The 23698-nt window shown below is 41.1% G+C and overlaps 1 protein-coding gene across 4 annotated transcripts in view; it reads right to left on the reverse strand.

Annotated features, from left to right (window-relative positions):
* APP (amyloid beta precursor protein) overlaps nucleotides 1-23698 on the reverse strand; it is a 140532-nt gene that overhangs the window by 65032 nt on the left and 51802 nt on the right. For all 4 annotated transcript variants that reach the window (XM_083438613.1, XM_083438612.1, XM_083438614.1 and 1 more), the window contains exon 3: nucleotides 14060-14189. In XM_083438613.1, coding sequence (XP_083294739.1) covers nucleotides 14060-14189 — 130 coding nt within the window. The remainder of the gene's footprint in view (nucleotides 1-14059; nucleotides 14190-23698) is intronic.

Here is a 23698-nt window from a genome sequence, read left to right on the forward strand (position 1 = left end):
ATAGGTTATGAGCTCTATGGAAAGAACTGGGAAGCTGGCCAGAGAGTTAAGGTATACAGTCATACCTTGGGTTAAATATGCTTCAGGTTGAGCATTTTCAGGTTACGCTCCGCAGCAACCCGGAAGTAACGGAAGGTGTTACTTCTGGGTTTCGCCGCTCACGCATGCGCAGATGCTCAAAATGACATCACGCGCATGCGCGGAAGTGGCGAATCGCGACCCGCGCAGACACGGGTTGTGTTCGCTTCAGGATGCGAACCGGGCTCCAGAAAGGATCCCGTTCACATCCAGAGGTACCACTGTAACTCCGTGCTCTCCAGTTCACCACAGCTTGAACCAAAGAGTGGCCATTTTTAAGAGCGTTTGCTGGTTTTTATTGCATTTTTAAAAATAGGCTGGGACTCTTTCTGCTCTTTGCCCTGAAGCATGTAACTGAAAAGGAAGGATAAAGCAGCACTCCTTTCCTGAAGCAGAAGGAATCCCTTCACCTCCAAACATCTGGGGGTTTTTGTGGGAAGGATGTAACACTATTGGCATGGACTCGCCTGCAAGACTTTCTTTCAAAGGATACTTTTGACTCAGTGTTTATTTTAGAAGACGCTCAGAGACAATATTAATGATATTAAAGGACATGTAGCCAGTCAACTGTAGATAATGTTGTCAGGCCCCATATACACCACTGGATCCATTTTAATGCATAATTCAACAATATACATTTCTCTCAAATTAGCTAAATTGACAAAAACATGAAACGTAATTAAGATACACAGGAAAATATTATAAGCAGCCACATGGATCACTTAGCAATTTAAAACAGAAACAACTGAATGCTGTTTGCATATTGCTATATATAGTAATTAAAGCAGAAATCTAAATGTATCCTATTCATAAAATAGACTCTTAGCACTGTTTAAAATGGCTGTGTTTTCTAGGTTGATCTTGCTTATTTAGACTAATCTAAACATTGAAGTTTTAAATATAGAAGAATTCAGCAAATGTTGCTGCTTTTCTGTCTGGTTACATCTTATTTATTTATATTTAACAAAATGTATAGACCACGTATTCAGCACAGAATAATAATTTCTAAGCAGCTTACATTAAATGGTATAAAATATTTATAAGGAAACACCAGTAAAATAAATAGACTTTATGTGGGGAAAGCTAACATAATAAAATTATCAAAATATATAAAACAAGCATTTAAAAACCAGTATACACAATAGAAATTACATGCCTAGGTAGGCTTGCATAAACAGAAACCTTTTTAGCGGGCATCAAAAACAGAGCGGAGGTGGCTGCCGAATATTAATGAAAACACATTATTTTTCCAGACACACTAAGTGTTATTCAAATCTTACTCATCATGCATATAAATATGGGGGATGCATTTGCTTAGGAAAAGCTTCTTTAACATGCTTCGTTACATTTGCAGATGCCCATCTAAAATTCCCCTGAAGTACTGTATCATTTTCTTGTTGCTTATTCAGGTTTTGAATAAAAACCTTTTTCCAGTATTTTATTCCTTCACGGCTGGCGTTTCAAGTCTAGGTGTTTACGTGCCCTGCAACTTTGGATTAATGGGTGCAGCAAGAGAACCACATCACCATGGCTACTGATAGTAAATCAATATGTAACAAACATCCTAAACATTTATTTTCTGGAGCACCAAAATTCATAAATGGATATTATTAAATCTCTCAGAAAGTGTGCAAGCATTAAGTGTTTCTTCCATCAAGCAGCACAAGGGTCCTCTAAGCTTATGAAGACACTTCAATCTTTCCCCAAAAGTTGTTTTGGTTGGCTCAGGAGACAAGTACCAACACAGTTGGAATCCTACCAGGCCAATGGGTAGAACAGCATCCCTAAAAAGACTAGGCACAGCCAGTAAAGAAACATCTTTGTCAGGTCACCTTACTGTTTCTTTTTCATCAGAAGAACTGAAAGATTGCTATGACTCAAGCACAGTTACACTATTTTAACCTGCACTTCCAAAACCATAAGCTGTTGGCCCTTTGTTAACATTACATGATGGGAGGAGGCTTTTAAAAATAGGTTATGGTATAGCTGAACAGCCTCTGTGATAGAGGAACTGGGTTACTCAGCACCTATCGTTCCAAAGCAAGGTGACTGAAAACTTGTCCAATAAAAAAATGTTTTTCAAAGGAAACAAGTGCATAAACTGATTTTAATATCGGATTTTTTATATTGCTGGAACCTAGCCTGGAACATTGTGGTTTGTTTATGGACAACAAACAGGGTGGGAGGAGAGACAACAAATGAACATTGGTTTGAAACAACCTGCAGTTTCTTTGCTCATCTGGAAGACAAGCCATGGTTAAAACAAATGGTTTGTGTTATGTCCAAATGAGGCCTATGCCAACTACACCCACAATGCTACTGAGCAATGCAAAAATGAACAGAAAGGTGTGTGGGGCTGGATAAGAGATTGGTCTGTTGTATATGAAAGCCTGAAAGCCTATTGGTCACCACAGAAGGAGTTTAAGGTGTTTTGTAGCACTTTGAATGACTAATTATTATGTCAGGCTTTGGTGAAGTACAGTTTACTTGATTGGATCCTCAGTTTGTAAGTGTTTCTACATAGGTGTAGAAGGAATAAAAAGTTGCTGACTGTGGAAATGGTGAAGACGTGCAAAATTGTTTGTAACAATTCAATTAGAGCTTAAAGTGTATGCAGAGTCAGTACAGCAACCATTCACAGCAGTGGTAGCTGAAGACAAATGTGTTAAGATTATAGTGCTAAGCAAATAACACCTGTAGCAGACCAGAAAGCCACTGTACTTGCCTATCTTAGTTGACACATTTGCATCTGGCTCACATACTGTAGCAAAACTGTTATAATGGGAACACAGAACAACACATACATTTGCCTTGAGTAAGATGATTCTCTAGGGACACTGACAGAAACAATCTAAGATGCATATTGATGAAACTGAAGTATATAACAAAGCCTGAAAGTTCCTTCTACGAATGTCTATTCAACTAATTGCTGCGTCCAAACCACCAGTAGAAAAACAAAGGATCACATTACCTTTTAAGAACTATCCTAATCGTATTAATCCCATAAACGAGGAGTAGTATTTTAGAGCATCTTTTCCTTTAGTATTCCCAAAAGGTACTGTGTTAAAATGGAAGTCAGTGAGCTATGAAATTAGCACCTTGCTTGTGTTTTTGTTGCCTTTTATTCTGCTGCCTTAAAAAGGAAGCTTAATTCTTATACCCAGACATCAATATTAAGTCAGCCTGAAATATACATGCATATTCCCAAAATGCATGCATATTATGCATAGAACATATCGTGCAATCTTAGGCAGAGCAGAAATTAACAGCTAAAGAACATGACTTATTTTTGAGGAATTGGAGTATATAATCACCTAGCTGTAGACCAGTGGTTCTCAAACTATTTACTCTGGGCCACACCAATTTTTTTATTGATAATAAATACTTTGGAAATAACAACTAGGATTGTCCTCAGTATCACTTGATGCTCTTGCTCTCATTCTGAAAAGATCCTTATCCATATTTTGCAAAGAAAAAAAATGATACTATATTATGCTATATATTACACTGAAATGTTTAAATGTTTCTTTGATTGTTCTAGAATCTTCCCACCACACTTGCCATCCTCTCCTGCCACACCAGTGTGGTGTGTCACACCCTTTGAGAACCACTGCTGTAATCACTGTGATCCATGCCCCTGATAAAACAGGATTTCTCTCTTTTATACTGCTTCATTCTAAAATAGATTATTGAAGAAGTACCTGCAACATGATACTGTTTAGTGGTATTTTTTTTTAAAAAAAAAACCCAATAGAAACAGGTCTAAAATTACACAGCCCAGCTCCAGTTGATGAGAATCTTCACCTTACTAATCATCCAGACCATGTCACTAATCACATCTGCCCAACAACTGAAGAAGCAACCCTGGCATTTAGCAGCTGCTGCGGAATTGAACAGTTCATACTACATTCCCAAGGGGAGGGCTGGCGGAAACTGCATTCCCACTGAGCCTAGGGAACCTTGAACAGGAAGATCAAGAAAGAGATAGGAACAAACAGCTGCTCAGCTTGCACTTAACATTCTTTGAAGCACTTGGAAATTCCTTCACCTTGTGCTTGGTGTTCCATAGTTTTGCATTGTTTTAAGCCGGTCTCTCACTATGCTGGGGCTGATGGAAGTTGCAGTTCAAAACATCTGGGAGGCATAGAGGCTGGTGAAAGCTTTAAGAACTGTATTTTGTACACACATTAAGGCCTTTCCTGGAACCTGTTACACAAGAAGTTCTACCCTTCTGTAAATGTAAACCTTCCTAAACACGAACTGTACACAGTATTTGCTCAAAGTCAAACTAACAAGGACCGCAATCTTCCACATGAACCTGTCTGACTGCTTAGATTCTACTAGTGCCAATGGAAAGGTTTTTTTTTTAAGTCTTGTAGTTGCAAATTGAAGGGGATCACAACTGAGAAGGGGTGAACCTCCCCTTTCTACAAACTGGGATCTGATGACAATCACTCCCCTCCCCAACTCACATGAAATTAAAAGAAAACATGAGATGTAGCTACATGCTATGCATTAAGAGTAACATGTAGTTTGTCTGCTCTCTGGACTTTGCACAGGTTGCCCCTTCTATCTGCTTTTGACTAACTTGCTTAAGCCAATTTGCTTAATTAGTTTTTGGCTTAGCATTGTGTCCAACTGCAACCACCAGGTATACTATATTGTTATCCTGTTGACTCACAACACAATGACCAACACACAAATACTGTTTACATTTTAAGGCTTGAATTTTTTGTGAGGAAGGAACTCTCCTGACATCAGTATTTTTGTGCAAAGGTAGTTGCTTACTCATAAAAAGGTTGATTTTGCCATTAATGTATATTCTGCAGTTCATGCAGAAACAAAACTGAACACTGAGATTTTGCAGCTCTGATACTACTTGCATAAATGATTCGTACATGATTAATTGCATGTTACTTTGAAATAATTATCTTGTTCTCTACTTCTCTCTTGAAGCTCCAACCATGCCACCAATACTGAGATGGAATGGAAATTTAACAAACCATCTACTCCATTTTCTCCAGTCCGATGTTACACCATTTCCTTTTCCCACACTAAACCAGTGCTGGGCTACGTGGCCCTTCAGCTGCAGCTGAAATCTAGCAATCTGGATCTTGCAATTTTTTCCAGGTCTATCTTATTTACATAATTATTATCTTATCCCACTTTATAGATTCCCAGTAAGAAATGCTAATACTGCACGAGCCTAAAAAGTAATATTACTGGTCATACAGCTCGGTTTCGTGCAAACAACTGCGCAATTTAACAAATAGTTCTCTCATACGCTCTAGTTCCTATTGCATCTCTAGTTTTCTGACTGGCTCTATAACCCAGATACAATGACTAACACCCGAACCAGCCATGACACTAGGAATATACCCTTTCTGTAGAAGCACACCTGTCACCGCTGCAAAAACATACCCTAGAACCTGTGCTGAGAATATTACATGTGGCTGAATGAAAAAGAAGTTTATTGTATGCTTGACCTTCAAACGTCAACATATCCATCTTGTAAAAATATTGCACGTTTTCACGTCAACCAAGTGCTGTAACCTTCCCTGGGGAGATGTTCTGAGCTAAGCGATCATATCAGCTGAAAGCTGGCAGGTGCCATCATTGTGCTGCTTTATGGAAATCTACTAAGAATTGCCAGATTCCAAAATGTGTCATTTCACATAATGCAGTCCTGCACAAAACCATTCCATTAGTTCGCCGCTCTTTTTTCTCTCTCCAAGTGTTTCAACAACAAGAGCTGCTAAGCATAAAACATTAGCTTTTTCTATTGCTACTACAGCAAGGCACAAAGAGCCATCTGAGAAATCTTTTGTCATAATGAAAATGGAACGGACGGTTTCAAATATTTGATCGTAATCCTAACTTCTGACGAGGAAGAGCTAAATTCCTGCAAATCGACATTAATGAACTGGTGCTTGGAGGCTGAATGTGTCGACTTTTGAAGGTCAAGAGCACAAACAGCCAGGCTTTCTATAAAACTGAAAAAGGGAAAGCAAGTAATACAGAAAATATGGTGTCCAAAATTTCACTGTGTTTAAATGCATAGTTTGCACTTGCATCTTTTTGAAACAGGAGCCACTAACTTGGGGGGGGGGGGCGTGGTACGGGGTTAATGCCTTTGACACTATGATCCTGATTTTAAAAAACTGCCTCCTCCAATTGGATGGAAGGAGGTGTTAACTGGGGCCAAGAACAGCTTCTCTTTTAGCACAAGGATACGATGGGACAATTTTCATTAGGTTGGAAAGTTCAGCCTTTTCTCCAGCCCTACCACCTTGCTCCACATGGCTGCTGCTATTGTTCTTCTCAAGGTGCAACTATAAGCCATGCATTTAATGTAATGGGAGGGATTCAACGTCATGCTAAGTTAAAGCCCCTTAGCAGTGTGCTGGTTGCACAAGAGACATAGCTGTCAATTTACAGATTGAAAACAGCCTCAAAAAAAAAAGGGATCAGCAGCCAAAATAAGGGATTTTGGCTTTAGCTTATGCAGAAATCCGCCACTCATGGAGCTATGCAGCTTTTGCTGCGACTGACTGTGTTTTGCAGGGGGTTGGACTAGATGATCCTAAGGGTCTACAATTCCAACCAAAGACGAGTGGCAGACAAAACTGATGAATGACGTTGAGATGGCAAAGCTTTCAGGCAGAATGGGGAAAGCTTATAATTTATTTGAAAAGCTATTGTAAAGAGTTACATACATTGGTAGGATTGACAGAAAACTTGAACTATGGATGGACTAATGATTTATAAAACTAGAGTTATGAAAGGGATGCAGAGGTGGAAATCACTACATTAAGATGCTGCACTGGTTGGAGGGTATGCTAAGCAGCACGTCGGGGCTGCCGTCGTCCTGGCGCGAGGAGTTCCATCGGCCCTTCCCCACCCGAGAGAGAGGGAGGGAGGGAGACTCTCGCCCACACTGCCTGCGAGCCCAGCATGAGGCGGTTGCGGCGCCATGGCAGCTGCTGAAGCGCCGCCTTTCTGCGTCCCTCCCCTTCCCCTCTTCTTCCTCCTCCCTCAGGCCGCCTCCTCAGCCGCTGCTGCTGCCCCCTCCAGCTTCCCCTGGCAGCACAGCGGAAGTCTCGCAAGAGGGGGCTGCCTGGCCGCCTGCCGCTACCCGTCTCCTCACGACGCGCCCCTGAGGGGGAAAAGGGAGAAACGGAGACGTGGCAGCTCATGCACTCTCACTCTCTTGAGGCGGAGGACCCTGAGCCACTGCTTCCCTCCTGAGCCGGGCGAGCATGAAACCCAATAAATTTAAGGGACATCATCAATCTGGGACAGCAGTGGGAAACGGTGCTGGGATAAGGGAGTTTCCCACCAAATAAGGGATGGTTGACAGCTATGACAAGAGAAGGAACAGGAAGCCAGCGTGATTTCTGTGACTGGTTGCACAACAGGTATGTTGCAGCCATGATACAACCTGTTGCACAGCCAGCTTCTGCTAGTACAACTGTTGCACTGGATTTCAGCCTGGAGACCCATTACTCTTACTCTAGTGCAACAGCTCTTGCATTAGCAGTCATAGAACCAAGAATCTGGGCCTAAGTAGTTTCATCTTAAGTTCCATTGAACCTAAGTGTACAGTTCAGAAGCACTTTTATATTAAAGCCCCACTGATATGAATGAGACAAAAAGAACACCTATTATAGGTGCTGCATTTGGAAACATGAGAAGAAGGCTGCCAATTTAGCTTTCTTCCTTTCCATCTGCAGCAAGAGTTTTGACAAAGCCATCTGCTGGTGTGCATGTTACATCATACCAGACAGTGAAAGGACCATACCAGATGCAGTTTGTCTGAAGAGACCATCTGGTCAGAGAATCTGAAAAACTTCAAAGGACAGAAACTTGTAGACCTCCATCTTGTCAATAGCTGAGGAAAAGTGATTATGAACCTTCTGGGTCATTCCTGTAGGCCCCCTGCCATGGGTTGGCTAATGCTGCCCACCACTCTGGCATGCCCCCACTGCCATCATCTCATTGCACCAGCGCTGTGTCCACTACCAATACTAGGCTATCCCATAACTTAAATGTAGTTCTGTTGACCATGCCGAGACTTAATGCATTCTTTATTTAAAAGCAAAATGGAGCTCTGTAAGGCTTGTCTCTCTCAATCACACAGCTAAGTGGAGACAGAACCAATTTATGAGAGCACGATAAGCTAAATCCACAGTGACATTAAAATTCTGAGACACAATTAGTTAATCTTGTCTCATCGATCAGGCAGTAGATAGGAAAGCTACTATCCGGATGTATGGCTCTTCAGAGGGAAAGCTCATTTGAAAGGAGAGAGGCGACTCCAACTAAGGAGAAAAGCCAATAACTGCATCAAGAAACAAGCTAGCAATAGCCACATCTGAGTTGCATGGACAACCCTTAAATAGAATATCCTCAATGTGGATTTATTTATTTTTTGTTTACACCTGTGTTTTTTTATGCCCAGAGCACATATTAAAGTTGTTGCCCATTTTTAGGTATTTGATCCCAGGTAAATTTACTTGGAAGGCTGGCAGTTCCATTTCAATCAATGGCATCTTTCCATGTAAATATTACAAGGTCCTTCAGCAAAGTTACAGAAATGCTTCCACATTTGGCATTACACTTCATTTGTCCCAATTAGGAAATTAACATTTCAAAACATTACAACACAGGCATGTTAATACTTAGTAGGTGATTTGAACTTCAAAGGTGAATAAGTGTTTTCCTAAGCTACTCATTAATGACCATCCTCATACTGATATTACATGTGAGGACTAGCCCCACCCATACCCCTGTGTAATAAAGGAGATGGAAGCAAAAACCACTCTGAAACTTGGATATTGAATGAAAAGATTAATGGGGTAACCTTTAGAGAGTATCTAGCGTAGAGCTAGTTCTGTCTTTGAATCAGATGAAAGTGAAATACATTCATCATGTGAAATGACCTGACATTTTACAGTACTAGCAATTTTGACAACATTGCCGCTTGTATGAATGGCATATTTTAAAACCATAACTGATTTTATCTATAAATAAGGGAAGAAAGAGAAATAATCTCTCACCCTTTAGCTGCAGCTAAAGCTAAATATTGGACACAAAAAACAAGATACCACAAGTACCTATTTCTTACTAAACGATTGGGATCCTACTAGTTTCTAAATTCATTATTCAATTTAGAGATGTATCTACAAGAGATTTAGGCTCCAAGCTTACACCCATGTACCTGGGAGTAAATCAATATGGTCTGACTGTGATGTCAGGTTCATGAGGAAGATACTATTATTTGAAAGAAAATATTAAAGATTACAAGTGAGATCAAAGGTTCTGCTAGTTGATGCAATGGGATTTTCCTTTCTGCCTGTAATTCCACCTTCCCTCCAAATCTGCTTGAGGGCTCCCCAACTTTCCATTGCAAAGGGTCTGGGGGAGAGAAGGGAGGGAAAGTCCCATTGTTGAAGTGTCTGTCGCACAAACAGAACACAATTACTGCATGCCACCCATTCTATTATATCAGGAAAGTCTTGTTAGACAAGACTATTGTAACACTGTGTCGAATTCAACTTAACAGCTGCCCCACCACCCAGCACAATGGGACTTCCCCACCCCCCACTACCACCCTCCCAAATTGGCTTGGGGAGGTTCAGGAGAACCCCCATAACAATGTGCAGGGGCATGAGAGAGGATATCGAAGTGTCAGAACTGACAGAACAATTGTAATAACATGACACGGAATTCTACCCACTGCTTCCAGGTGTAAAGCAACGCAAAACTGGCATTTCTCTTCACTGATATAAATCAGGATCTCTTATAAATGCAAAATAGTCACAGAATTAGTGTACAGTTTTCACAGATTACAGGTTTCGATTTTTAATTGTTTAAAGAATTTCAACTTTCCACACTCTAGCCCCATTAACTCGAAGCAAAACCTGTAATCTAATAAACTCAATCGATATTGCTGGATCTTTTGCTCCGTGCAAGATGCCTGTCATACTGTATAAGCCATTTCGCTAAGGAAAAGAGCTAAGGAATCAGTCAAGTGTTGAAGGGCTTCTCTGTAACAAATCCCAAAAGGGCAATGCTGAAGGCCAGCACAAAAATGGATCATGGATATTCTCTGCCATGAGAGCAGACATACGTCTGCTAGTCAAATAGTAATTCTCACCCCTGTGAAAAAGCCAAGCATCTAACTGCATAAACGGACTGAATGAACTTCAGCAGCTCTTGAACTAAAATGTAAATGTAGCTGAAGAACTAATTTTGATGGTGGGTAATGTGCCTAAGAACCCTCACAAGCATGCCCACTAACTAAACTTTCATTAAATTGCTCCATAAAGTCAAGCAAGCACTGTGCTTTCAACAATATCATTACATTCCTAAAGTTCATCTTCTTCTATAAAAGTTATCCACCATCTCACCATTCTGTACTGCTGCGCTACAGTCACAGCATGGACCTAGCAGCCTATGACCTATAGACATTCCATGGAAGCATCAAGTGGGGGTGTCTTCCTTTTCCAAAGAGACTTCCTAGCTGTGCGCCACAACCTGAATTTCAGGGACTTGCTGTTGAGTCAAGAACCTGGACACAACCAGAAGCTGATCATTTAACCACACTAGAAAAGGAACCTCTATAGCGATGGAAGAGGGGAAAGGTATATTCCTTTCAATCTTCAGACAAGCAGTTGGGAGGTAAATGATGCAATTGGTGATTGATGAGCAAGACAAAAGAATGAAGCGAGCGGGGCATAACCATTCTATAAGTAGAGAGAAGCCCCATTTGCACACATATGATTTTTATTCCTGATAACTTACTACTCTCAAACTCATCTAACCCACAAGGCAACTGACTCCTCCAGGCATCAACTTACATCCACTACTTTCCATCTCACATTTTCTAGAAGCTGAAAAACAAAGCAACGTGAGAGATGAAATAATGTGAACTAAGACCATGGCAAGCAAAAGTCTTACAATTTATTGCACATAAAACTGCAGCAATTAATCTCACAACAAGCCTACCTGTCAAATTAGGCTGAAAATATTGCAACTTGTTCAAGGCAATTCATTGCACTCCATAGCTGAATGGGGCTTGGAATCTAGTTTCCACATGTCTAAGCCCTGGGACATTATCTAATGCAGGGGTAGGCAACCTAAGGCCCATGGGCCGGATGCGGCCCAATCGCCTTCTCAATCTGGCCCACGGATGGTCCAGGAATCGGTGTGTTTTTACATGAGTAGTATGTGTCTTTTTATTTAAAATGCACGTCCGGTTGATTTGTGGGACCTGCCTGGTGTTTTTACATGAGTAGAATGTGTGCTTTTATTTAAAATACATCTCTGGGTTATTTGTGGGACATAGGAATTCATTCATATATTTTTTTCAAAATATAGTCCAGCCCACCACATAGTCTGAGGGATGGTGGACCAACCCACGGCTGAAAAAGGTTGCTGACCCCTGATCTAATGCATCATGGCTATGAAAGTACTTCTTAGAACTCCATACAGAGAAATGTGCATCCCTCTTAATGGGAGAGAAACAAGATCTTCAGTGCTATTTTCAAACTGTTTCCTTAAAACAGTTTCTAAACAAAACAAAATGAATGTCTTGACAAAGTCTTTTCAAAATCTACATAACCATTAACAGTTCCTGGGTTTCTTTTCACTCTCAATATAAACCTTTAGCCCTAAACAAATTCTCTTTGAAGCAAATGCCAAGGGAGATCACTAGGGCAAACTTCCAAGTAGATTGTTCAATGACTGAGGAGGTCAATGAATTTCCCATTTGTCACCATGCTACACCTTTCCCAAGTCAGAGCCTAAAGCTTTTGTTACATTAGAATCAATGTGGGACTGTTTCTCAGTTTCCTCGGTATAAACCTTAGGAATGGTGTGATGCCATGCTCATGGGCTTCCAGTTTATTAGGGAGAAGGTAAGCAGAGTCACTGCAGAAAGACGACGGAGATCCATCTGCACCACAGCATAAGCAACACGTGTGCTCGTTTCAACAGACAGCTCTGAAGGTAAACCTGAAAAGAAGCTGGAAATGCCGCACTGCATTGTGAGTTGTCACTCACAATATATTAAGTTACATAGTACTGACACAATCAGAAGATAAGAGGACAGAAGCCCTAAGCTACATGAAGATGCTGAAGGTGTAAACTCCATTATTTCAAGATGACCAGGACAATGAGAAAGGCTGCTTCTCAGTGCATTTGCTCATTCTGGGGAGGTAACCTTTTCACTGAACCTACATGGAGCCCAGTTCCACGAACCTTCCCATAGAATTTCAGAAAACAAACTGTAACTCCTGCCGTTTCTTCGACCAAAGAAAAAAGCAAAAGGAAAAAAGCAAACCTAGCATAGAGATTCACCCTAGAAAGAGATACTATATTTCCATACAATTGTCTTTAGTCACACAGTTCCTGTGTCAAGGAGTCACACAGTTCCTGTTTCAAGGAGTGTTACGATTTCTCACGGCATACAAACCACAATATTGACTGGCTGGGGAAATAAAATCCTCCCACAAGCTCACATATCCATTCCTATAGATTGTGTTGGTGGAATGCATCCATTTGGGTGCTGCAGGACCATATTGACCAATGCCTGTGACATCACTGCCAGTAAGAAACAGTTCCCCACGATGATGTTTTGTTATTTCTGATAATACTGTGTAAGTTTTATATTCCCCACTATGGAAAGGGCATATCCAGGTGGATTCTACATACATAGAAAAAACGCTGTGAAAATACTTAAAAAAAAAAAAAAAGTTTTGAAAAATACATTGAATTTGGCATAGCTTACAGTTGCCATCTAGTGTCGCATTTGTACAACACATTCAAAACGTTTTATTTGCAGCTGTATAGCTGAGTCCCCAGTCTGAACACACACTAATCACAATCATATACTCAGATAAACACATGCCAGAAAGGTTAGCCCCTCTTGCAATAATATTCTACCATTTCTTCAATTTTAATTGCCACTTTGCAACACAGGTACAAAACTATTATTGCCACACACATATCACACCATGACATTCCACTTTGGTTTAGTCAGTTCCACCAATCATGTTTCAGTGCAAGGAAAGGTGATCAAATTCAGTCACCAATTTTGGTGATAGGGAGACCGTGGAAGTTTTGTGCTTGTGATTTTTTTTAGAGTCAAGAATAGTATAGTTATCGCTTACAGTTTATTTATATGCACGATTTATTTTAAGCTGCTTTGAGGGGGAAATGGCAGAATGCTCTAAACAAATAAATCCTCAGCCTAATGCATTCTGTGGAGGTAGGATATAGAGCTAAAATGACCTGAAAGACTATTGAGAGTTAAGTCTGAAATGTGACTGAGGAATGCCTTTACAAAAACAGGAATGCCACAAGGCAATTGGTCCATATGCAAAGGGATTTTTAGAAAAGGCAGACACCAGGAACACTTGAGAACTAACACGGTTAGGGTTTTCTTCTATAATCACAGCTAGGTTATAACCTCTGTAGACTAAAAATAAAAGGAAAGCTGGAATTAAGGCAAATATACAAACCTCAAAATGCATATATGACATACACGCAATCCAGCCAGAGTATGACATACACGCAATCCAGCCAGAGTTTAACCCCTTTAAGGCCCACTGATATCTATGTAAAAAGTTAAGCAAAAGTTTAAATGGTTCCTACCTGAAACTGAAACTAGCTAGAAATGCTTGATTCTGCCTCAATCCTTCTCCAGATTAACTGCACAGGGAGGTAGTGAGAACATTGTGTCTCAGAGATTTTCTTGCTGGTTTGTTTAGGAGTAAATACCACTAGTCTACACGCTATGCAATTTAATTATTATTTTTCCAAAATGCAACACTTAAAAGAAAAAGAAAATCCCTGGTGTTATTACATAAACTATAGCTTGCTCGGTGGAAAAGCGGGACAGGGGAGTGTTTGTGGAGAAGGATATATGCAGTTAAAGCTCATAGAAAATATTCACGAAGTATTTGACAATACTCACCTAAGCACCTATATGGAACTACAATGTGAGGGTGACTTCTGCATTGTTTCCATCCCCGCTTGCACCAGTTCTGGATTGTTACAGGTTGATTGGCTTCAACAACATTGGTAATTTGCAGCTCAGGGTAAACCTATTAATCAAAATGCAAAGAGCACAGTTAATTGAAATAAGAGAAACATTATTATCATTATTATTATTTACAGGGATGCATATTTATTTAGAATAGAATGCTGAAAAACATTTCCTAACTTAGTTCCTCAGTGCAAACACTGCCTAAAATTTTGGAACCTCTTTTTCTTGATTATTTTCAAAGGAAGATTAGATAAAAATTCATGCAGGAGTCACTGAATGCAGGAAATGAATGAATAAATGTGTATTTGGAGCTGGAGGTGGCATAGTTTTGTTTCGTTAACATATTTTGATTAAAAATTCCTTGGTTTATAAAAGCATATGCGCAGCGTCTCTTTTTTCAAGTTACATTTTCCACAGATCAATTTCATTTGTTGAGACATTAGTGTTACATTAAGAAGAAAAGGGGGAAAGAGGTGGAGGGGGGCATCATTACTGAGGTTTGTGAAAACTTATTAACATTCTAGTACACACCAGCCTATCCACAGTGCATTTTGCAAGCAGGGAGTTGTGGAGCTATGTTTGCAGGGGCGATTTTCCAGTACTTGTTTCTAAACACAGGGGCGGTCATTTTATTGAACTTACGTACAATTTACATGCAACAAAGAAAATAATCATATACCTCCTCAATTAAATGTTAATTTATGGCTAAATAAATTTTGTCCCCAGATTTAGATACCTAATTCCTTGTACCATCTTGTTGTAATGACCATGCCCATACATTAATGATACTGATTTCTTGTAGTTTTCTGTAAGAATGATTCATTATGTTTACAGCTTGTGCGTTCATAAAAGTCCAATAAATATATTTCCAAAACCACAAAGGCAGTAAGTGGTGTTTCACATATCCAAGGAAAGCAACGTTATTCACAGCAGAATCAATTCATCTTCCCCCCACAATCAAAATTATTAACCAGCGTAATACATCTCTTCCTTTCTTCATCCCATGTCTTGGTTTAATAACTACAAAAATAAGAAACTCTCCAGTGGGACTAGCAAACAAGAAGGCAGAAGCCATGTGGATGCAGTAGGGTCACATAGGAGGAACCAACATGAGCATCAGAAGTCAGGCTGGGAGTCCAACCTTCATGCGCATATCCAATATATTTATTCTGTGAACCGCCCTGAGACCTCCAGGTATAGGGTGGTATATAAATTCAATAAACAACAACAATAACAGCGGACCACCATATCAAATCCCAAAGAACTGGGCTGTAGGAGTGGCTTATCAAGTGGTTGGTTACAAGCTCGTCACAATCACCACTCAATAAAGAGTAGTATGCCCTCACCTACTGTGGTATAGGCACTGGATCGAAGGTGCACTTTGATGATAGAGATTACATACTGTCCATCTGTTTCAGTGGCCAAGGAATGGTTTTAAAGGACTAGCAATCTATACAAAATACTTCAGGGGGAAAATGTTTCCCCTGATTTTGTGAACATAATGAACAGGTTTTGTTAGAAGGAAGATTACCGGGAACAATAATTTTTAAAAAAGATTTTCTTACCAAAAATTTGAAGAATGTTTGGAAGATACAGCTAGTGAAAAATACAGCATGCCAGCTGTTGACAGAAGTGAATTATGGAGCCTGAATTTGCTTCTTTGTAGTGTTCCAAGCACAATTCAAGTGGCTGCTATTAATCTGTGAAGCCCTAAATTGCTTGGACTCCACACACCTTCCGTGTACTTAATTTCTGAAATGGGAAATGCCCAATTCTAATTTTTCAGCATATGCTTTATTACAGTTCCTTCTCCTATTACTCATTTTCCATGCACAACAATGTATCATCAATCACACAGACGCACCTACTTTAAGATGCAGTAAAATATACGCATTCTGCCATTTTTATTTGCACGCCTTGGGGAGGAGGGGGTTACCCAAGATCTCATAAAGAACCAGCGTTATGTGCTTAAATGTATTTTCCACTCTGTATACATATAGCTGACTTTGGCTATTAGAATTAAATTTCCCTCCCCCCATGTCACCTTTTACCATTGACTGATGTAGAAAAACAAAACAAAGACAGGCTCCATTTTGTAGATTGAACAAAACAGATGAAGGGAATATATTCCATTTCCCTGTAAATCACAGGTCTACCTGCTGTATGCTGTTGGAGTAGCCTTCTCCCACCATCCACTGAATGAACATTTATGGGATGGAGAGCAGATTCTAATTCTAATCCAAACTTCTTGTGTAGCATGGAAATAGAAAATCTATGGCACAGATTCACAGGGTAAATCATTCAATATATTATAACTGAGGCAGGGTTAAACTCCCCACAGAAGAAGTAGTTGTTGTTTTTAATGTGTGCCTATGTGTGTGTGTGTGTGTTTGCCATACGCTCCACAACTCTAAAATCTAGCTTGGGTAGCTAGTCAAGCAAGTCAATTATTCCACAGCAGCAGGATCATTTTTTGTATATTCCAGATACAACTCATCTCCCAGATGTTGAAGCAGCTGTTGTGATTTCGAAAAAAATAAAATTCTCTCCGAGGTGCAATCTCTTAAGAGCAGCATAGGGGCTGCATTTTCCTACAGCAGACAGTAAAGTGCTTGAAAGATTACTACTCCGTTAAGAAATCCCTGTAGACTACTGATGCACTGCTTGGTTCTAGCATTCACCATTTAAACTAGCATGAATCAGAAGTCTGTATGATGTAATATTTCTGAAACACATGATGTCATGGCAGCACTTAAAAAAAATCCTGTTCACGAATAGTAAGACCCATTATGAGAAGGTTTCGCTGCCAGTTTTAAAAGCTGTGTAATAATACTAAGGAAACAAGAGTGCATATTCCAGAAGATCTTAAACCTAGGTAAGAGAAGGCTGTGGGCACACAGACTCCCTCCATCTTGCATGAAAATTCCCCTGCTATCCTGAATTCCTAACCATGGTTATGCTGGCACCAGTATTAAAGACAACAGGTAGGCAGGTAGAAGCCACATGCATGAGGAGGAAATGGGATATGACCCTGAGGCTCATTTCCTCCAACACAAATAATTCTAAATTAATGAATTAAAATAGAACCTGAGTCAAGATGACCATAACTGGCAAAATCAGAGGTCAACATGACTGGAAGTAAACCTTACCTATGTCACCTACAGTATATATTCTTTGCCTTGTGCTGGCAAGCAAGATTATTCCTGCATCTTACATGGGTCATTTGATGCAGCTACACCAGGGATGGGGAACAGGACCTCCTACCTGTCAATCCCCTAACATTGCAATGACACCCATGCTGAGGAACAGCCAGAAGCAATTTAATGCTCCCAACTGGTCCTTGGCAGATGAGTTGCCACCTGCCCCACACTCGATGTCACACAGGTGGGCATGGTTTGGGGGAAATGGCCTCACGGGTGAAATTAGGACCTAATTAGGAAGTAGGTTCTCCATCCCTGAGCTACATATGACTATATAGAAGGCTCTCTTCGCAAGTATTGAAAAGTGGCAGTTCAATGAATAAAGGTCTCTTCCAGCCAGCTTTGAGGTTCTTAGGACAACAGCATCTCCTACAGAAAGCAACTGAACATTCTACTCCATCATGTCTATCTTGTGAGTTTGGAACAGGTTTAATTTTCTGCCTGTACTACCTTCTTGTCTTATTACGTGACCAAAGTATTTTATCAAGGTCATTTTAAAAAACAATCTTTTCTTTATTAACTTAACATTTTTGGCCCACACAGTCTCCCATCACCTGATGCATACTGAGATCATACTGTCCTGCCATCTCTGTAGGCACAACCATCTTATTTCACTCTATTAAAGCAAGTGAAGACAGTGCTTCCTCATCTTCCATCTTGACTTAAGCACAGAATGTCAAGTGGCAGACATTTAACATATATCCCTTATTTAGTGCTGAAAGTCCACCCCTCATCTAGCTTAAAATGGCTGCATGGTGGGTTCTGCACTATGTATTACAACAATGCCACCCACAAATATCCTTGGCAGACACAGAAGCTATCCAAGCAACAAAAGGGATCAGTGTGGTAAGCAACACTGTTTAACAGAAGTGGAATGACAGCATCACAACAGAGATATTGTTCTCATGAGTCACCACATCACAGCCATAACATGTTGAATATGAATAGGGCTGGGCGATACTAGGTTTCCAACATCGCGGTATATCACCAGCCAAACAGTTTGGCGATATCCTGCGATGTTGAAAAGAGTGGCATTGGCCCCAGCCTGTGAGGCCCTGGGTGAGACTGCTTCAGCTCTCATCGCACAGGAGCTGAGGTGTTTTCACCCCAGTGCCTTGCAGGTGAGGGGTGCGAAGGCTCCCACCCTCTAGCTGAACTAGCCCTCCACTCCCCAAGATGGAGGCAGCCCTGTGACGGAGCCTGACAGGCTCTGTTTGCAAGGCTCCTTTCGCCAGCAAGGTATGAGGGTGGACAAGCGGCCTCCTTTTCTTGGGTTAGGGTAGCACCGTGACGGAACCTGACAGGTTCCGGAGTCAGGGCTCCCTTCGCCTTCGCTGGCACAGTCCTCTCAGCCAGGGAGCACAAAGACCATCACCCCCGCAAGACTCTCCCCGCTGAGCCTCCTGCTCCCCAGCTGAGGGAGCCCAAATCCTTCTCCTGCTTGCATGCTGTCAGGAGGACTGGGGCTTCTCAGCTAGGGAGCACGAAGCCCTCCCCTCTGCTGAGGGAGCCCAGATCCAGATCCTGCTCAGATGCAAGTGGGAGAAGGATTGAAGCTTCCTCAGCCAAGAGCGGTTACAATTGAATGGAGCCCCCACCCTGCCGCTGGTTCATGCGAGCTGGTGAAGGGTTGGGGGCTCCATAAAACTGCTTGGCTGAGACGAGCCAAGCACTTTAAAGAAAAGGAGAGAGGAAAAAGCTGTATCGGCACCTGGCCGACGCAGCTTGATTCTCCCTCTGCATGAGGGGCAGACAGCAATGGCGGTTTCACTCAGCAGTATATCGCTGGTGAAAATGCAGTGGCTCTGAGTCCCTCTGCCCCCAGCTGCAGTTTGTTTTTCCCTCACTGCACTGGGGCGACTCAGGAGCAGTGGCAGTTTCACTAGCAATATACCGCTGAATGAAATCACCATTGCGGTCTGCCCCTCATACCAGTCCTGGGTGATATATCAATACATCACCCAGGCCTAAATACGAGTGGCGATCATAGCTGCATGGGTAATTTTTGAGGGGCCACATGTCAGCGGTGAGCAGGCCCAAAGCTATTCAACCTCACCTCCATTCACCCTCATGCACCCATGCCACTTTCACATATACAACCACACACACTGGCATGGCCTTTAAAAAACTCTGTGTTCTTTCAGGATGTTCTTAGTCCCTTATGCATTTTATTCCTACTTTCCCCCACCTCAAACTCAGGCCTTTTCTCCTGGGAAAGAGTGATAAAAATGGCAGTGGAGATTCATAAATATAGAATTGCTACAAGCAAGCAGTTTTTGCAATAACAGCAGTCACCACTGCTTGAATTCTGAAAATTCAACATCTTCCCTCTCGTATTTCTAAGTCTCCGCCAATGAAGGCTTAGTTAAAAGAACAGTAAATGGAAATAAAACAACCAAACACAAATTCGTAACATCTCAAGGTTTTCATGGAGCAGACTTATGATTCCTACATATCTGTAATTTGGATTACCAGTGCTTTTTATTGCCCCAATAAATTGGCTGGTAAGCGCAGCTGCAAAGAGGCGGCTTTTTTCAGACACTTCCCAAATGTTAAGAAAATTGCTCATGAAAACATCATCCAGGGCACTTCTTCAAAGACACTCAGATTGGAGAAACTTCAACCAGAGCTTGAAGGGAAAGTTCTCTACAGATAGAAAGGCTTGTAGTTAAAAAGGAGAAAACCACAAGCTCTATTCTGGTATTCAAATCTCCTCACATGTAAACACAAAGGAGAAGCAAGGCTGTGCGGCCAAACCCCACCCCCTCCAACAGTTTAAAGCCCTCCAGGAAGGTGACAGTGACTGTCTGAAGGAGAGAGCCTCCTCTTCTGGAGGCTTCTCACACAATTAAGAAGACTGCACAGTTAGGGTCCTGTACTTTTTAAGTCCTTCATCAAAGAAATGAGATGCATTTCATGGGCCTGAAGTTTCTTCATATGAGTTCTAGGGACAAGTTCATTTATGCAAACTCCTGATCATATACACCAGAACATCAGCTTAAACTGGGCCCTGAGACTACACCCAGAGACAGCCTTCAGCAATTTCCAGGGCTGCACTTCAGCTAGCCTGCTTTATCATCTCTACACTGGTTCACACCAATATTTCTCCTTTCAGAAGTGTGCCTATTGCGATACTGTGAGGAAATGAGACTTTTGGCGGTCTGAGAACTCAAATGAGCAGAAGTAAGACAGCAAATACCTTGTTCTGATTGTCTTTACCTTGCAGGTTTTCCTCAGAGTGCAACACAAAGATCACAAATTCTGCCTTGTTTAAGAGACGGCCACACACAGGCACTTCCAAGCCTGATCTCCCTCTCTATGAAAGGTTCCAAAGTCCCGGCTTTGTTTTGTCACTTCCTTCTTAATTTAGAGATTCCATGAGCCCCCTTCATATGCAAATCACTTGAAAGGGGGATCACACAATTACTGGGAAAGCCTCTGTGATGCATCTGCATTGAGAATGCCAGCAGAACATTTCCCCTCCCAGTAATTGCTGAAGGGAGCTATAGTCACTTGGCACTCACTAGTATTCCAGTAGGACAGCACAGAAGTGGGTCCAAATCTATTACGGCTTTATAGAAACCACTGGTGAATTGAAAGAAAGATAAGCACAGCAGAACTGCAAATTATAAGGATGTTGGCAGCTAATCTATCTAACCATAAGTGTTTCTCAGTGGAGGAATTTTAACAGGTACCCCAAATGCTCTCAGCAAATCCTCGCCCACATGGGGATTGCACAAACCCAGTGTTGACCCTCATCACTCAAACTAGCTTACGTGGATTTAACAGTAAGTATTGAAAGTGGAAAGGATTTTACTCTAGGTGGTGGTTGGAAGCCAATCTAAAAAGGGCTTATGTAATGAAGAAAGGCTCAACAGCAGGGGTCAGCAACCTTTTTCAACCATGGGCTGGTCCACTGTCCCTCAGACCATGTAGTGGGCCGGACTATATTTTTTTTTTTTTGGGGGGGGGGGGATGAACAAATTCCTATGCCCCACAAATAACCCAGAGATGCATTTTAAATAAAAGGACACATTCTTCTCATGTAAAAACACGCTGATTCCTGGACCGTCCGTGGGCCGGACTGAGAAGACTATTTGGCCGCATCTGGCCGACGGGCCTTAGGTTGCCTACCCCTGCTCAAGAGTCAACCACATTGCCTATGGCGCAACTCAAGTGGGAGTGATACTCTTGGTAAAGTCAGAGATCTTCAAAACCTTTCCTCTTCACTGTACCAATCAAGAGATCTGAGTAGTGTAACTTTATTAGGCACCTTAGCCCCTCACTCTGAGGCCTCATGTCTACATCCATCCGAATGGGAGTAACAGAATGGATTGTATAACATCAGCGTAAAGTAAATGGGGTGAGTGTGAGTTCTCAGAAAAGCTAGCAGATAAGGGATGGTTGCTCACAGAGCCTGTACCCAACAAGTCAGTTGATAATGTTTTGATTTAAACCAGCAAACTTTTTAAAGACATGGAAGACTGATAAAAACTGGCATCCTTCACCTGCAGTCTGCAGGGGTATGGAACATGCTGCCAACTCAGGATTCTAACATTTCATTTTGTTGCAAGAAAGTGGGGTGTTCTTTTTTTCCCTTTCCCCCCAAAGCACCTCAGCCACTGTGAAATTTGCTTGTTTTGCCTCACAAATGGAATGAACTGCTAAACTGCAAAATAAGAGGAGAGTCTTCAAGTTTCGAAACTAAGATGGAGGTCATAAAAATAAGTAAATTAAGCTCTCAAGGTGCCAGTTTTCTTTTTCTAATTTAAAGTGGTGGGAATCCTCTGTGCTCCTATGAATTTACAAGCCACTTCAATCAATTGTTTATTATAGAGTCACAGACCAGTTTAAAAAGAACAAAGAATAATAACACAATAATTAAAACATACACATCTAAAATAAAACATAATGCAAATAATAAAAACAAAAAATACATATTTCAATTAAAATGAGAGTTATAAGCGGCTTTTGCACACATCTATGAAAGGTCCAATTAACCTTGTCTGCAGCCTCAACCATCCTGAGTGAGAACCTCTCTGGTTTGAAAAGCATTTTCACTTTGCTAAGGTCTTTTTGGGCCACAAAAAAGGAAAGAAAGTGAAACCTGGATGACTACTAGAAACATCTGTATGTTACAATGTAAGACAGCTTCAGCTGTTTAAATTCTTTGAATTTTGTTGCACGAAAGGTTTCATGAGATTAAAAAATGATCAAAACACATTTTGGGAGGCAGGGAGAGGAATTACTAGAAACAAATTTTCCATGTAAAAAATCCTAACAAAAATGCATTTTAACCTACTGTTTCCATTTTAAAAGGTTACATCAGATTGCCTCCTTCCCTCCTATATAAACTGCTTCTCTCCCCTCCCCATGTCCTATTTCTCAGGCCTTCATGAGAACACCACAACCGCTATCTGCTATGTACAGATTCTCCAACAATATCAGAGGGCCTTATTACATACCACTTCACTTGTACTTGCCCATCGTAATTTAATAAAGTCAACCTTCTATTATAAACAGCAAAATATTCTTACAAAAAAATGCTGATTGACATTTTCCCCTGACGGTCTTCCTGACGAACACATTTTTTTTAAAAACCATCCTTTTATGTCTTCTTCCATCAAAGCTTAGCAATTAGTTTATGTATCAATCCACACATTGTCTAAACGAAGAATTCCTGAACTAGTTTCAGTGCAGAAATGGCCTCTAGATACTGTTGGGTAATGTATTTTTTACTAGGTCCAATAGCAGAACTAGCCTACTTTGAACAATGTTGCATAATGACAAGAGAAAGCACAGAGTATAAAGAACCCTTCTGTTCTATTTTGTTTCAATGACTAGCCTCCTAATTTCTTCTGACAGGGCATAGAAATGAGGCTTTGTGGAAGTCTACAACAGAAAAGCAGTTTTGAGTTTCTCAACTTAATCAAATACCAGTAGCACAGATCTTGGGAAACAAAGGTTCCCATAAGGCATTTCAACCTCAGTGACATTAGGTCATCACGATCACAGTTTGTAATAAAATAAAATCCCTGTTTACTTAGAGAACAGTCAATGGGATTGGGCTGGCCCAAGACATTTGGCTAAAAGACTCGAACTCTTGGCTTGGCAAATCCCAAAAGCTTTATTGATAAAATCAGCACTGTCTCATCGGCTCTAACTACAGGATACATAATTCAATGGTTCATAAGTAGACCTCTAGGAAACATGGCTAGCCATAAGTCCCAACCACGGTTCAAAATTAGAAGGGCGCAAGGCACACTTTGCGCCTAAAGATTCTCCATTTGCAAGCACCTCCAAAAGTCTGGGCGCCATTTTTGGTGCCTGACTGACACTCAAGGATTACAGAAATGTGTGTGCTTTG

Source organism: Podarcis tiliguerta, assembly GCF_965153285.1.
Source record: "Podarcis tiliguerta genome assembly, chromosome: 4".
In the NCBI taxonomy this organism is placed as follows: domain Eukaryota; kingdom Metazoa; phylum Chordata; class Lepidosauria; order Squamata; family Lacertidae; genus Podarcis; species Podarcis tiliguerta.